At 37.1% G+C, this 16,066-nt stretch overlaps 1 protein-coding gene across 2 annotated transcripts in view; it reads left to right on the plus strand.

Annotated features, from left to right (window-relative positions):
• The window catches only part of ALG6 (ALG6 alpha-1,3-glucosyltransferase), a 56,080-nt gene that overhangs the window by 4,722 nt on the left and 35,292 nt on the right, over positions 1-16,066 (plus strand). For both annotated transcript variants that reach the window (XM_059899087.1, XM_059899094.1), the window contains exon 3: positions 12,583-12,667. In XM_059899087.1, coding sequence (XP_059755070.1) covers positions 12,583-12,667 — 85 coding nt within the window. The remainder of the gene's footprint in view (positions 1-12,582; positions 12,668-16,066) is intronic.

Here is a 16,066-nt window from a genome sequence, read left to right on the forward strand (position 1 = left end):
TTTTGTTTGTTTAGGGTAGAGAAGGCATGTTACTACATTGAAAGGAAGAGACCAGTGGAGAATAAGATTGGGGACGATGTGAGAGAAAGGGAGGAGGAATTGATGGAGTGTGGTCCTGGAGGCTGGGGATGGGATTAAATTTAACCTTGTGAGTATTTATTTAATGCTTCTCATGTTCCAGGCATTACGCTAAGTGCTAGAAATTCCAGGTGAATACTTAAATACTTAATGGCTCCAGTACTTAAAGTGTCCACATTTTAGTAGATAAGTAGTCACAATACAAGGTGATAATTATAATGTTGAAGTATGTGTGAGGTTCAAAGGTAACATAGAGAAATGAGTGATCAGGGTGCATTGGAGAAAACTTTTCAGAGAAGATGATTTTTGAGTTCAAGGTTTGAAGGATGAGTTGGAATTTGCTAGGCAAATGAAATGGGGAAGATACTATAGACAGCAGAACATGTGCGAAGACATGGTAGATGGCATGAGAGCATGGTTAGAAGTGTTTGGTATTGGATAGCATAAAAAGAAGGAACGAAAAGGATGGGGAGGGATGGCTAGAGGTTTGGCTATACAGTTAGCTCAGGAAATTATTTGTGTCTTAGAAAAATAACTTTCATTTTAATAAAAAATTATTGTAGCGAGAAGGTTGGGTGTAAAGAGACAAATTAGACAATCTTAGTAATAGAATTAAGAGCTACTCTTTTTTAAGTATTTACCAAATGCTAGACACTGAGCATTTTCCTTAATACCACACCAGTGAAGATAGGTATTATCTCTAATTTACAAGTGGAAAATGAGACAACCAATAAATGACAACTGGGACTCAAATATAGTTATATTTTATTCCAGAGTCAGTGCTTTAACTCTGCTCTATGGCCTCTGAGAAAGAAGTCTTGAGCTAAGTCAGTTAGTTGAAAGATGGAGAAATGAATTTAAGGAATATTGAGGAAGTAAAATCACTTGAATGCAGCCATAGACTTGGGTTCAAATCTTAGTTCTTTCACCTGTTGGCTGCCTGATCTTGGAGAAGGTTCTTAATCTTCATGAACCTTGTGTACCTCTTCTACAAAGTATGAATATTAATATGTACTTTAACAGAGTTGTTGTGAGGATTGAGATAATATATATGGATTGTGCTTTATTTTTAGTAATGTAGGAATATAATCAGCACATTAGTGGTTCATAACTGTTTTCTCATTTGATCCTGACATCAGATCATTTAACTCCAAAATATTTATCGAGTGTCTGCTGTGCAGCAAAAATAGGTCTTGCTGGTGATCATATCTTTAGGTCTGGTCTTTAAGGTGGCCAAGAATAATACATGGTATGTACCTGTGATATTGTGATTCATAATAAGACATATATATTTGGTCTTCATCTGTGGTTTTGGCACAGAGCTCCTAAAACTGCTGGAATTTTCTAAGTGAGATGATAAAATTGTCTTTTGTTATGTTAATGAGGTGGCTTTGGTTCCCCCACTTAAGGATGGAGCCTGGTTGCCAGGCGAACCAACTTTATGCTTAGAGGGTGGGAACTTTCAATCCCACCCCCTGATTTCTGGGGAGGGGAGGGGAAGAGTTAGAGACTGAATCATTGCCTATGGCCAGTGATTTAATTAGTCATGCCTATGTAATGAAACCTCTATTAAAACCCAAAAGGACTGGATTTGGAGAGCTTCTGGGTTGGTGAACACTTGGAGATGCTGGTAGAGTGGCATGCCTGGAGAGGGCATGGAAGCTCTGCACTCCTTTCCCCACACCTTGCCCTATGCATCTCTTCCATCTGGCTGTTCCCAACTTACATCCTTTTATAATAAACCAGTAATCTAGGTAAGAAAAATGTTTCTCTGAGTTCTGTGAGCCACTCTAGCAAATTGATCGAACCTAAAGAGGAGATTGTGGGTACCTCTGATCTATAGCCTGTCAGAAGTACGTGTGATAACCTGGATTTGCCATTGACACCCTGAGTTGGAGGGGGCAACCTGCAACCTGTAGGCAGTAGGTCTTGACACTGGTGTCTGAAGTGGGGGTGGGGTGTGGGATGCAGTCTTGTAGGACTGAACCCATAACTTATGGGATCTAATGCTATCTCCAGGTAGATAGTGTCAGAATTTAGTTGAGATATAGGATACCCAGGTGGTGTTCAGAGAATTGCTTGCTGGATGTGTGTGGGAACCCCCCCCGCAAATGTTGTAATTGGGTCTTAGAATCACACTTTTACTTCCCTAGAGAAGTTCACAGTCTAGTGGGTAGGGCAGACATGTAGATATATATTACATTAAAATATAGTGTGGTATAAACAAAGTAGACTGGGAGCATAAGGGACTTCTAATTCAGATGAGAAAAGCTTAGAATGCAGTAAGTTCCCTACATACGAACCTTCAAATTGCAAACTTTCAAAGATGCAGACGTGTGTTCGCCTGTCCAATCACGTGAATTAGTTCACGTGACTGGCGTACCTTGTCACGTGTGTGCATCCTCTACAAGTGGTTGTGCTTTTGTGTACTTTACTGTACAGTACTGTATAGAGTACAGTAGTACAGTATCTTTATTTCAAGCCCAGGATGTCCAGAAGCAAGCATAAAAGCAGCAGTGACATAGCTGGTACTGCTAAGAAGTGCCAGGAATTGGAGGCCCAGAGAAAGGATGAAGAGAGACAAGAGGAAGAAGAAGTAACTGAAGACGCAGGAAATGGCAAGGGGATTTTCTTTATTTGAGGAGGCACTGTTAGTTTTGAGGCACAGGACCCAAACGTAGAATGGTACACGAAGGTTGCAGCAGCCGTTCAGAATGCAATTCAGTGCTACCGTGTCATCTATGACGAGAAAAACAGAGCTACTGCCCAGACATCACTGGATTGTTTTTTCAAGAGGGTAGGTAGAATTGAATCCAGCAAGGAACCAGAACCTGTGCCGTCAGCGTCAGGCCTGAGTGAAATTGCAGCTTGCCCTCTGTCTGCTATTGCTGATGATCCTTCAGCTCTACCATCTCTCACCTCCTCTCTGTCCTCCAGTCAGTAACTCTTCTTGCCTGTTCACTTGATGCCCGCCCCTGTATGCCGGCTGTTGTACTGTACTACTGTACTTTTCAAGGTACTGTACTGTAAGATTAAAAATGTTTTCTTTATTTTTTGTGTCCGTTTGCTTTTTATGTATTATTTGTGTGAAGAGTATTATACCTATTACAGTACAGTACTATATAGCTGATTGTGTTAGTTGGGTACCTAGGCTAACTTTGTTGGACTTAACGAATGTGCTCTCGGAACAGAACTCTTTAGTGTGTAGGGGATTTGCTGTGTAACATTAAAGTTTGTTCTAAAAGGGAGGGAAGAATTTTACTAGGCAGAAAAGGAGGTGAGGAGAGTATTCCAGTGAGAGGAAATAGCATGACCAAGGGATGAGAGTTCTTTGAGGTTTGGTGAGGATGTAAGTGTGACTGGAATACAGGGTGCATGGTAAGTGGAACAGTAAGAGATGGGGTGGCAGAAATAAATTTGAGGCAGACTGTGAGCCAAAGCAATGTGTGAGGGATTTATCTTTTGGGCAATAGAGGTTTTTAAGCCGGGAATTCACATAATCAGATTTGTTTTTTAAGAAGACAGCTTTAGAGGCAGCATGGTGTTTGGAGTAGAACGTGTAGAGACTGATGGTAGCATCTATGTGTAGTGGCCTCATATATGTTTATAATGCTTATTTGAAGTTGTTATGCATAGCTGGTTTCAGTGGTCTTGGAAAGGGATGGTAAGGGCCTGGACTAAGTGACTAAATTTGAGAGCCATATTAGGTAAAAATGTGACTAAATTTGAGAGCCACATTAGGTAAAAATCAGCAAAATTTAATGACTAATTGTATGCAAGGATAAATAAGAAGGAAGAGTTTGAGAATGAGTCTGGTTTCTAAGTTTAGAGATACTGAGACTGAAAACTGAGAGGTAGGGCAGATTCAGTGGGGGAAGGTAATGAATTCTCTTTTGGTTATGTTAAGATTTGGGTGCATTTTAGTCATATAAAAAAGCGGGAATTTTGGGAGATGCAACTTGGCTGGGGGCACAGGAACACATAAATCCATCTTCAGCTGGTCACAGAGAACACTTTGTTATTAGAGTTAGTTTCTAGCTTCATACTCCAGTGCAGCCTGGTGGTGACCTTGGCAGGGCCAATAGCAGGACTTCTTTTTTCTTGGCTAGAATCAAAGTAGGCAGATCCTATTTTGTCCAATTTCTCTTTAAGCTCATGCCTAACCTCAGAGCTAGAACAAAGCAAGTGCAAGAGGTGAACCAGAAATCATTTGTGCCAATTCCTAGAGCCAATTTTATGTAGGTGGTCCATTCTGAGCCTTTCTAGTATTGAGGCACTTCCCAAGTGGGAGGGTTCCTATTACTCCACATTCTTCACAGCATTTGGTAGTGTTAAACTTCTGAATTTTTGCCAGGATGGAGTGTGTGAAATGATATTTTATTGTGATTTTAATTTTAATTTCCTTCATTGCTGAATTCATTTATTTATTTTGAATTTCATTTCTAAAAGATTGAGCATACTTTTGTGTTTATTAATCATTTGCATTTCCTTCTCTGTGATATTTGCTTATATCATTTGTACATTTATATTAGTTTTTTTCGTATGTATTCTATATTTTGGCTTTTGTTTTTTTCCTGTGTGTTTTGTATTCTGGAAGCTAACCTTTGTACAAGTTGCAGATATCTTCTCCCAGGTAATGGCTTATCTTTTCACACTTTAAGGTGTCTTTTGGTGAACAAGAGTTTTTGACTTTAAAATAATGAAATTTATCAATCTTTTTCCTTTACAATTTATCCTCTTTTTGAACAACACTAGGACCTTAGAACGTTTTAACTCTAGTTACAAATCTTCACCTCCTGCCCCAAATTAAAATGGTATTATTGCCTAGGATTTCAGTTCTTTCATGATTTTAGATGTTAGTCACTGTTATTTTATACAATTTATAGTTATCCAGTTTTACCCTCATTTTCTTTGTTTACCCTTCCTTCTTACATAGTACATCTTCCTTTGAGATCATTTTCTTTCTTCCTGAAGTATATCTTTGGGAGGGTTTTTTTTTTTTTTTTTTAGTGAGAGTCTGTTGCTGGCAAACTCCATTTTTGTCTGAAAATACCTTTATTTTGCTCTTTGTTGTAAAGTTTTTCTGGGTATGGAATTCTGTATTGACAGTTATGCCAAGGGTAGGTGATATAGCAGAGAATAAAATAGACAACAGTTTCTTCACCTCATTGACTTCAAAATTTTGTTATCTCTTCAAATATTGCATCTCTCTCATTTCTATTCTCCTTGTGCAAACTGTGTTGGGTCTTTTCATTCTCTCTATACCTCATAATTGCTTGTATTTCCCTTCTCATAGTTTCTTCATACTGCTTTCTTTATAATCATCAGATCTGTCTTCCTGTTCATTACTTTTCTCTTTAGCTGTGTTTAATCTGTTTTTTTTACCCATCTATTGAGTTTTCAAATTTCAACTGTTACATTTTTAATTTCCAGAACTTCTACTTGTTTCCTTTTCAGATCTTTTTGATCATTTCTGATGATCTCTTGTTCTTCAACATACTCTTAATGTCTTCTCTTATATATTTAAACATACTAAACATGCTTATTTTATATTACCTATCAGAAAATTCTAATACCTGCAGTCTGATTTCATAGTTAATTGTTTGTTGTTGACTCTTGCTTATGTTATTTTGTTTCTTCATGAGTTTAGTGATTTTTTTAAAATTGTGAGCTCATGTTACTTAGAACTTTTATCTGTGGGAATTCTTTGAGGCCTCAGTTTACTGTGTATTTCTCCACAGAGGGTTTGGGTTGCCTCCTCCCAGGCACCTGGGGCACTTTTAACAAAAGTCAAACTAAATTCTCATCTTAAGATTCCTTTGGCAAATACTTGATGTGAATTCAGGCCCCAAACTGGGTGAGTGCAGACTTATGGTTAGGAATTTTTGGGAGACTTCTTTTTTCCTGTACTACCAAGAGCCAAGGCAGAGATAAATACTATCTTCACCATCTCCTCAAAGGCTTTGTATTTTTAATCCTAGTAGAGATTTTTCTGACGTTGAATTCCTACTTGTTCAAGTACTAAGGCTTTGCCTCCTTACTTATGGCATAGAGCTTTTCAGTACCTAGGGTATAGGCCACCGAAGATCATTGGATTCCCTCAGGACAAATGCTTACTCTTCTGGGTCTATGCTTTTTTTGTTGTTTCTGGCCTCTAAGGAATTCTCTTATTTTGCTGCTGATTCAGCCATATATTAAAATTGTACATGTATAATATATAAAATAAATAATTAAAAAATATATACTTTTCCTGTATTGGAGGTGTTTTTCTGACCTTCTGAGTCTGCCATGTTGCTGGAAACTAGTTTCATCTGTATTTTTTAAAGCTCCACAGGTTATTCTGATTTTTACAAAAGGTTGATAGAGATGATGGTTGAAGCCACAGAGTTGGGAGTATCTGTAGTACAGAAGAAAACGGATTTAACCACTGATCATCTTCACAGAGAAGGGGTAATGATTAAAGGAGACTGCGAAGAAATCATGTAAGATTAGAGCCTGGAGCAGTTATTATCCTGGAAGCCGGGGAATTAGAGAATTTTAAGAAATAAGGACTGGCCAACAGTGTCAAGTTCTAGACATGTCAAGTAGAATGAAAATTTAAAATAGACAAAGGATCACTAGGAGGCCATTGTGAGCTTCCTAACTACCAGAACATAATGGACTAAATGGGAGTTAATAAGTGGACATAGCAACTTTTAGGAAGTTTGTTAGTGAATGGAAGGAGGGAGTTAATTGGTAGCTGGAATGGGATAAAGGAGGGCTGAGGAAAAGCCCAGTTAAAAGTTGTCATATGAAATATGTAATTTGTGTTACCTTTGCTTTCAGTCCGTAACTGGTCCTTTGGATAGTCATTCCCTTTTCTTACTTCAGGCTGTATTACTCCTGATCATTATTTAGTTTGCAATCCTATGTCTTCTAATTTTCCTTTAGTCTTCTAATTTTGACAGATATATTATTTTCTTTGCACTCTTTATCTCAAGAGAACGTTAAATTAATATCAGGGTATAGGGTTAAATAATTTTAAAAAAACCCACACCATTTCAGTATTACTAGTGTACATAACCAAATGCTTAATGGGAATCAAGTAGAGGACAACACGCATATATAATACTTTCCTATCCCTGTGGCTTACATACATTACTTATTCTAACATTTCTCTCCTAAAGTCTGAGTTTACTCAGTTACTTCCCTCATCTGAAAACAGGACTCCTGTTACTTATTTTATTTATTTATTTTTAAAAATTATTTATTTATTTATTTATTTATTTATTTATTTATTTTTGGCTGTGTTGGGTCTTCGTTGCTGCTGCAGGCTTTCTCTAGTTGCAGCGATCAGGGGCTACTCTTCGTTGTGGTGCGCGGGCTTCTCCTTGTGGTGGCTTCTCTTGTTGCAGAGCGTGGGCTCTAGGTGCACGGGCTTCAGTAGTTGTGACACGCAGGCTCAGTATTTGTGGCTCACGGACTCTAGAGCGCAGGCTCAGTAGTTGTGGCACACGGGCTTAGTTGCTCCATGGCATGTGAGATCTTCCCGGAGCAGGGCTCAAACCTGTGTCCCCTGCATTGGCAGGCGGATTCTTAACCACTGCGCCACCAGGAAAGTCCTCTTACTTATTTTAGACCTTACTCTTAACAGTATGGAGTTAACTTAAAAAACTAAAAATAGAGTTACTGTATGATCCAGCGATCCCACTCCTGGGCGTAGATCTGGTGAAAACTATAATTTGAAAAGATGCATGCACCCCAGTGTTCATTGCAGCAGTATATACAATGGAAGGAACCTAAATGTCCATTGACAGATGAATGGTTAAAGAATATGTACAATAGACTATTACTCAGTCATAAAAAAGAATGAAATAATGCTGTTTACAGCAATATGGATGGACCTAGAGATTATCGTACTAAGTGAAGTAAGCCTGACAGGCAAATATCATGATATCACTTGTATGTGGAATCTAAAAAAAATGGTACAAATGAACTTACTTCTAAAACAGAAATAGACTCACAGACATAGAAAACAAATTTATGGTTACCAAAGGGGAAAGGGAGAGGAGGGATAAATTAGGAGTTTGGGATTAACATATACACACTACTATATATATATAAAATAGATAACCGACAAGGACCTACTGTATAGCACAGGGAACTATACTAAATATCTTGTAATAATCTATAAGGGAAAAGAATTTTAAAAAGAATAGATATATATGTATGTATAACTGGATCACTTTGCTGTACACCTGAAACTAACACCGCATTGTAGATCAACTATACTTCAAAAACAAAAAAGTTAAACCTTACTCTTAAATTGTCTTCTAAGAAAGTCAACAGAACAAGAGTATTTTTGGATTACTATGTAAGAAGAGTATTGTTATTGCATATTAAAATATTTGTAGCATCTTTTGTAGGTGGTTGTTATATATTTTTGTCATTTTTCAGATGAGAAAAATAAAAATGCTAAATACTAAGAAAAATGGTGATTCTGTCAGAGTTCTCAACTCCATCGTAAACAGTGTGACATTTAGTGTTCACGTGTGATGAACTTCTGTATCATAGGAGGCTGGGAGGATTACTGAATGAGTGTAACATCTGTGATTCTGTTGAGATTTTTTTCCTTCTATTAATTAAAATACTTATTTTGGTTATAATTTGTTTTTAACATGCTTATTTTAGTTTGCTTTTTGTTTTTCTTGTTTTAAGATTGTAATTAGGAAGCACTGGAGTGAGGAAGCTCAGGTGAGCTTGCTTAGTATTAGTCCGTTATTTCTTCTTTGGAAATGCACATACTGTATAGTTTCTCTCAGCTGACCCATTGTTATTTGTAATGTTTCTTCTCACTCACTAAGGATATATAAAAGGGGGATTATTATGGAAAATTTTAACCAAATTCTCTTCCCTTAGAATGTTTAAAGTTTCAATGTAAAGGCGATTAGTATGTATTGTTATCAAAGAAACTACTTGTTTTTTAAATTCTAACATAATTCTGAATAGTTCAGCAATTAATAAAATGAACATTTAAGTGGTGCTTAAGCCCATTTTCCTAAGAATGAGACAAAATTGAAGCTTTGTAAATGTACATTAATACGTTTTCTTTACGTAATTCTGAATCTCATGTAAATGAATTTGTAGAATTAATCACAGTAGAAAGAATCCATTTTGCCCTTCCCAAGTGAAGCTCCCACAGGTACAGTTGGGTTGCTCTTCTGGGTTGCTTTAAGGGCACTTTAGCAGTTTTAAAAACTTAAGTACTAATTTCATAGCCAGTGTCAGCTGAATTTATTGAAGTAGGTCAGACTCTGGATAGAAACTTGTTTCTCAACCCTGAAGAGAGTCATTATCCATTCTTCTGTTTGTTAGAGAATGGTAATAAATTCTTCCACACTGACCCCAAGTCTAGAGCAATTTCAGAAAATCTAGATAGCCGGATTTTTTCAGGTGTAGGAAACTACTTAAGATCCTCTATGACTTAAGTAGTTTCCTATGCCCACTGTATAGGTATTATCCCACTGGGCCAAAAACAAGCAAACAAAAGCAAAAGAAAAAAAAATAAAAATCAATTCCTTTCTCCCTGTAGACAGCAGCTGTATCACCAAAAAGAGAAACTGCCCCCACAGCACACACACATCTATAAAGTGCACACGTAAAGATGCAGTTAATTCAGTGGGAAATTATTTTCCTTCTTTAAAAAAATTGTAAGTTAATCTCCCCCTCCTGTTCAGTTAACTGAGCAAGTTTTAACTGAAAGTGTGTACTATATGCCTAGCAATATGTTTCCTGTGAACTCTGGAAAAATCACATTCTATGTCCACCGGAATTAAAATTCTTATTTGGGTAGCTATTAGAAAATAGTATAATCATGTGACAAAATACATGAGACTGAAAATATAAGTATTATGAGAAGTCAATACTTTTTTTTTTCCTTTTTAAAATCTACTTGACTTACCTATTTTGATTTCCACGTTTTTTCATATGCTGTTTATTAAACAGAAGGAGGAGATATAGCTCTGAGATACTGTGGTAATGGGTTTTCAATTCACTAAACAATTGATATACTTCAAGTTTGGTATTTATTTTTTGTTATGGCTATTGTCTTCTATTTCCTATTCAAATCGTGCCTCTACTGTTTACTCTCTGACAAGGTCACAGGTATTGAGATTAAACGCCAGTGGGTTTGAATGTTACTAGCTGTGTCTTATCGGCTGTGTGACACTGGGCAAGTTATTTTAAAATTTCAGTCTCAGTCTCCTCATCAGTAAAATGTTGGTAAAATCATAGGTTGCAGATCAAATGAGTTACATCTAAAGCTCTTGGCATTTTATTTTGCTCTTAAGTACTTAATGAAGTTTTCACTACTGCAGTTGCTAATAATTCTTTTTCCTTAATCACTCTGACAATCCCTAGCCTAATATGAAGAAAATAACACTATTTCAACACTTGCTTGTTAGACTTACTGTAATGAATAATAAAATAATATATATAAGTATGATGTCTATAGTTTGCCCTTAATAAATATTAGTTCTAAGAAGTCAATAATTAATGATCAGTATGTTTTTAATTTATAAGGGAAGGTTTTGTGGAGAATTTGGTAGTTGGGATGGTTCTTAAAGGTTGGATACGAGTTGATAAAAGAGGTGTATGAATAGGGAGAGGAAGTAAGCAGCATGAGCAGAGGCTTGGAATTTCAAAATGCCAGATAGTAACTTAAAGATGTTTTGAGACAAGAACCAGTATATGGGCATTGTGTTAAAGTAGCCTTCGCATAATTAATTGGTCTGCCATCACAAACTGCTTAGTGTTGCACATTCAGTAAGTGGAAAATAAGGGACTCAAAAATTCAAATCTTTTTGAACTTAAAATCCTTGCTATATCATACTGATAATATTGACATCCTTCCTACATCATCATTCACTGAGAATCTGCTAGGTGCAATTACATCCTGAGAATGCAAAAATGAATAAGATATGGTACTTTCCAAGAGAGAGACAGGGGTAGGTTTGTGTGTGTGTATACATGTGCCTGTACTGTGGGTAATTTTTTTACGGCAGTCACTCAACGTGTATATGCTTTGGAGATGTTAATCTGCTTTTCCCATGATTATCTCATACTGGGAGTATCTCCTTGGGTGGAGATGCTAGCATTTAAAGAATAGTGGTATAATACAGCTGTTAAATGCAGAAAATCTACTTAATGTAGTGTTCCAAAGCTGGAGAACATCTGGGTTAGAGTTCAGTGATTGATAACATATCATTCACCAATGTGGCACACCTTCCCAATGGATTAATGAATATATTTGACTGTATGTGATTTTCACTTGCTGATTAAGAAACCTGTGTCTGTACTGTACCTATTTGGGCCCTCTCACAGTCTTGTAGTCAACTGTTAGCTGAATAGTGGTTGTTTACTATTTACTAAATGGAATTACCCTTATATCATTTAAAATGATTTAAGGTTAACAACCTACCTTAACCGAGTTGTGAGGCAATACACAGTAGGAGCCAAGAACATGGATTATGGATCCAGTCTGCCTGGGTTCCAGTCCAGACTCTGCTATTCATTACCTGGGTGACCATTGCCTCTGTTTTGCTAGCTGTCAAGTGGGGATGATAATAATACCTGCTCCATTGTTGTATTTGGCATGTAGTAGACACTGTCAATTGTTAGTTATTAAAGATCCATTATCCCTTATTTGCAATTTTGAAGTAAAAAAAAAACTATAAAGTGGCAGTTTTTATATAACTCATTTGACATCAAAGCCTGACCTAACCAATGTCTTTGCAATATATAGTCCGTTTTTGGTTCTATACTTGACCTTAAGTTATTTATATTTAGTTTGTAAAAGCCCTTGGTAAAATATAGACATTTGTTATTATTGTTGTTTTATGATACTTATTGGACAGTATAGTTGACAGTCTTTCTCATGAAGTAAAAATAAACTTGGATATCTTATGATTAGTATTATCAACTAATTAATTAAAAACTAATTAAGGGACTTCCCTGGTGGTCCAGTGGTTAAGACTCCGTGCTTCCAATGCAGGGGGTGCAGGTCTGATCCCTGGTTGGGGAACTAAGATCCCACATGCCGCGCGGCATGGCCAAAAAAAAAAACCAAAAAACTAATGTTAATAACTAATTAATGTTAACAATATTTATTGAATGTTTATGTGTGCCAGGTACTATACAGGTTATTTTATGTTCATTATTTTCCTTATTCCAGCAGTCCTTGAGGTGACAGTATTGATTCTGTTTTTAATGTACTGAGGCTTAGGGAGGTTAAGTCATTTGCTCAGGGTTACACAGTCACTCAGTGTGCTAGCAGTGCCAGGATTCAGACCTCATCTCTCTGACTTTTTGGGTAACTTCTGTGTTCTTTTCCTCCTCCTATACTATCTCTATAATTTAGAAAATTTTCATAAGGAAATTTTCATAAGGATTTTATTTCATAAGGAAATAAAATCACTGATATACTAAAGTGTATTTTTATTTTGCTTTTTTTACCTTTCATCTTAGGTGCTGGAAAGCCCCCTATGTTTGGTGATTATGAAGCTCAGAGACACTGGCAAGAGATTACTATTAATTTACCGATCAAACAATGGTATGGATAATTTTAACTTGATTTTATTGTTTATCGGTCAGTTAATGTAGATTATTTGAAGACACTTAAAAGGAAAATATGCTATTTCTTCATCTTCAGAATCCTCATCTTCCTGTATACTGATGTCACATATATTACCCTGCATATTGTTGGCTCATTTTGAACTTTCATCCTCCTGAAAGTTACCCATATATTTAGTTACCAGCTGGAATATGGTACTGAACTAGAACTTTGAGGATAGGACACTGTATGCCATGGAAGCTCCTCAGGACATAAACTGTGGAAGTTTATGGACTAAGAGTATTTCTTGTGGAGGTTTCGCAAAGTTTCTCCTGTAGGGAACATATGAGATGAAAAAAAAGCAGTAGCTTAGTTGTGAAGAGTGTAGGGCTAGAGTCAAACTGCCAGACTTCAGATCAAGGCTTGTACTCTTTACTAGCAGTGGGAGCTTTTGCAAGTTATTTAACTATCTCTGCCACAGTTTTATCACTCATAGAATGGAAATAATAGAATACATATTTCACTGGGTTATTGTGAGGATTGAATAAAATGATTCATTTAAAGCACTTTAGACCAGTGCCTGAAGTGTAATGAGTTCTCAATAAATGTTAGCTGTAGTTATATCTCACAGAAATCCATGCACTGTCATTTTTGTTGAACACTTTCTGATAACAATTGATGACAGTATTATTTTACTTATTAGATGCCTGGTAGATTACTTGATTAAACCTGGCTATGCAAACTGTTTATATTGTTCTGTTGATTGCTTTGGTCACTGCTTTTATATAACTCCTTTCTGAGAGAGTTACATACAAGAACTTCATATTGAACTCTCTATTAATAGGTTGGCTGTACCCTAGACCAAGTTTGGAGTATTTAAAATAGAGGTCACCTAAATATTTGATACTGTTCTTTTTTTTTAATAGGTGTGTGCATGTTTGTTTATTTATTTATTTGACCTCACTGCGCAGCTTGTGGGGTCTTAGTTCCCTGACCCGGGACTGAACCTAGGCCATGGCAGTGAAAGTGCCGAGTTCTAATGTTTAAATGGTGTGATTTCTTTTTTTTCCCCTAGTTTGAAGTTCATTGCTATATGATTCATAATAACTATCATTGAAAAAGATATATCTCAATGGCACATTTTATAAAAGAGAAAATATATCCTTGGGACAGGTTCACTATTATCAACAGTGGATATAAATCTATATTGGAAATAACATTTCTAATAGTCTGAATTTTTTGGCTAATTTTGTCAAATTTGATTAGTTTGCCACTATTGTTACCTAGCAATGTGGCTGAGGAATGGTTTCTCATTTTTTAACTTCAGTTTTCCAAGAGTGGGGACTTTCCTGGTGGTCCAGTGGTTAAGACTCAGTGCTCCCAGTGCGGGGGGCCCCTGGTTCAATCCCTGGTCAGGGAACTAGATCCCACGTGATGCAACTAAGAGCCCACATGCCGCAACTAAAAATCCTGCATGCCACAACTAAAGATACCGCACGCGGCAACTTAAAATGCCGCGCAGCCAAATAAATAAATAAATATTAAAAAAAATTTTTTTTCCAAGAGTGAAATCTTTCTGTCTTCATCTAGAAAGTTAGCTGTAGTGTAGTCAAAACTTTCAAGTGACAAAGTTGTCTAAAATGTGAAATCAGGATCTATGAGGTAAACTTTAAAAATGTCAGTTTTGGGACTTCCCTGGCGGTGCAGTGGTTAAGAATCCGCCTGCCAACGCAGGGGACACAGGTTCGAGCCCTGGTCTGGGAAGATCCCACATGCTGCGGAGCAACTAAGCCCACGCACCACAACTATTGAGCCTGCACTCTAGAGCCTGAGAGCCACAACTACTGAGCCCGCGTGCCACAACTACTGAAGCCCACGTGGCTAGAGCCTGTGCTCCACAACAAGAGAAGCCACTGCAGTGAGAAGCCCGCGCACCGCAACGAAGACCCAATGCAGCCAAAAATAAATAAATTTGTAAAAAAAAAAGTCAGTTTTATTTTTTATTTTTTTAAAAAATTTTTATTTATTTATTTATGGCTGTGTTGGGTCTTCGTTTCTGTGCGAGGGCTTTCTCCAGTTGCGGCAAGTGGGGGCCACTCTTCATCGCGGTGCGCGGGCCTCTCACTGTCGCGGCCTCTCCCGTTGCGGAGCACAGGCTCTAGAGCACAGGCTCGGTAGTTGTGGCACACAGGCCTAGTTGCTCCGCGGCATGTGGGATCTTCCCAGACCAGGGCTCGAACCCGTGTCCCCTGCATTGGCAGGCAGATTCTCAACCACTGTGCCACCAGGGAAGCCCAAAAGTCAGTTTTATAATTCTAAATTTAAACACTTATTTATTCCATTTCAATATACATAGTTGTAAGTAATAGAGGAAAATTGAACTTTTTTTCTTTAATTTTATAATGACAATTCCTTATGTGTGAAGTCAGGAGTACTTTTGGCATCAAGTAGTAGAAAACCTAAGTAATAGTAGTTTAAGCAATAAAATAATTGTCTCAATAAGTAGGTCTTTGCAGGGCTGGTAAACTGGCTCAATGATAGCAATCAAGGGACTTCCCTGGTGGTCCAGCGGTCAAGACTCCGCACTCCCAATGCAGGGGGCCTGGGTTCGATCCCTGGTCAGGGAACTAGAGCCCACATGCCTCAACGAAGATCCTGTATGCCGCAACTAAGACCCAGCACAGCCAAATAAATAAATAAATATTAAAAAAAATAATAATAGCAATCAAGGACTCAGGCTTTTCCATTTTTCTTCTCTTTCATTCATTCTTCTTGGCATGTTGGCTTTTCATCCTGAGGCTTTTCACCCCATGATCAATAGATGACTGCCAGGGCTACCAGCAGTGTGACTTTGTACAACCATATTCAAGGCAGGAATAATAAGAATACCTTATTTTTTACTTCTCTTTTTGTTCAGGAGCAACAAGTCCTACCCTTAAAGCAATCATTAATAGAAAGAAACGCCTGGCTCAGTGCAGGCATGGTTTATACCAGGGCTAGGAGAAGAGTCCACCTACCCTGAGCATGTTGCTTTTTAAAAAAAAATCACAGGTTTATAAGTCAGGAATTGTGGGAATGACTTTATTTCAGCATTGTTTATAATTATGAGAAGCCTGAAACACTCTAAATATCTTTTAGTAGGTGAATGATTAAATAAAGTACATTTCTCCTGTGTACATGTTTTTCCTAGGTAGATTCCTAGAAGTGGAATCTCTAAAGTAGCCAGTTTTAATGGATACCAACACAAGAATATCTCTTTCCATATACCCTTACCAATATTTAATAATAAAAACTAACACCAGACTTCTAAAATTTCCATTTCCTTGAGTACTTGTGTTGTTGAGTATCTTTTAATATATTTACTGACCATCATATTTTTTCTCAAATTTGCATATTTAT

This window comes from Balaenoptera ricei, chromosome 1 (genome assembly GCF_028023285.1).
Source record: "Balaenoptera ricei isolate mBalRic1 chromosome 1, mBalRic1.hap2, whole genome shotgun sequence".
Taxonomy (NCBI): domain Eukaryota; kingdom Metazoa; phylum Chordata; class Mammalia; order Artiodactyla; family Balaenopteridae; genus Balaenoptera; species Balaenoptera ricei.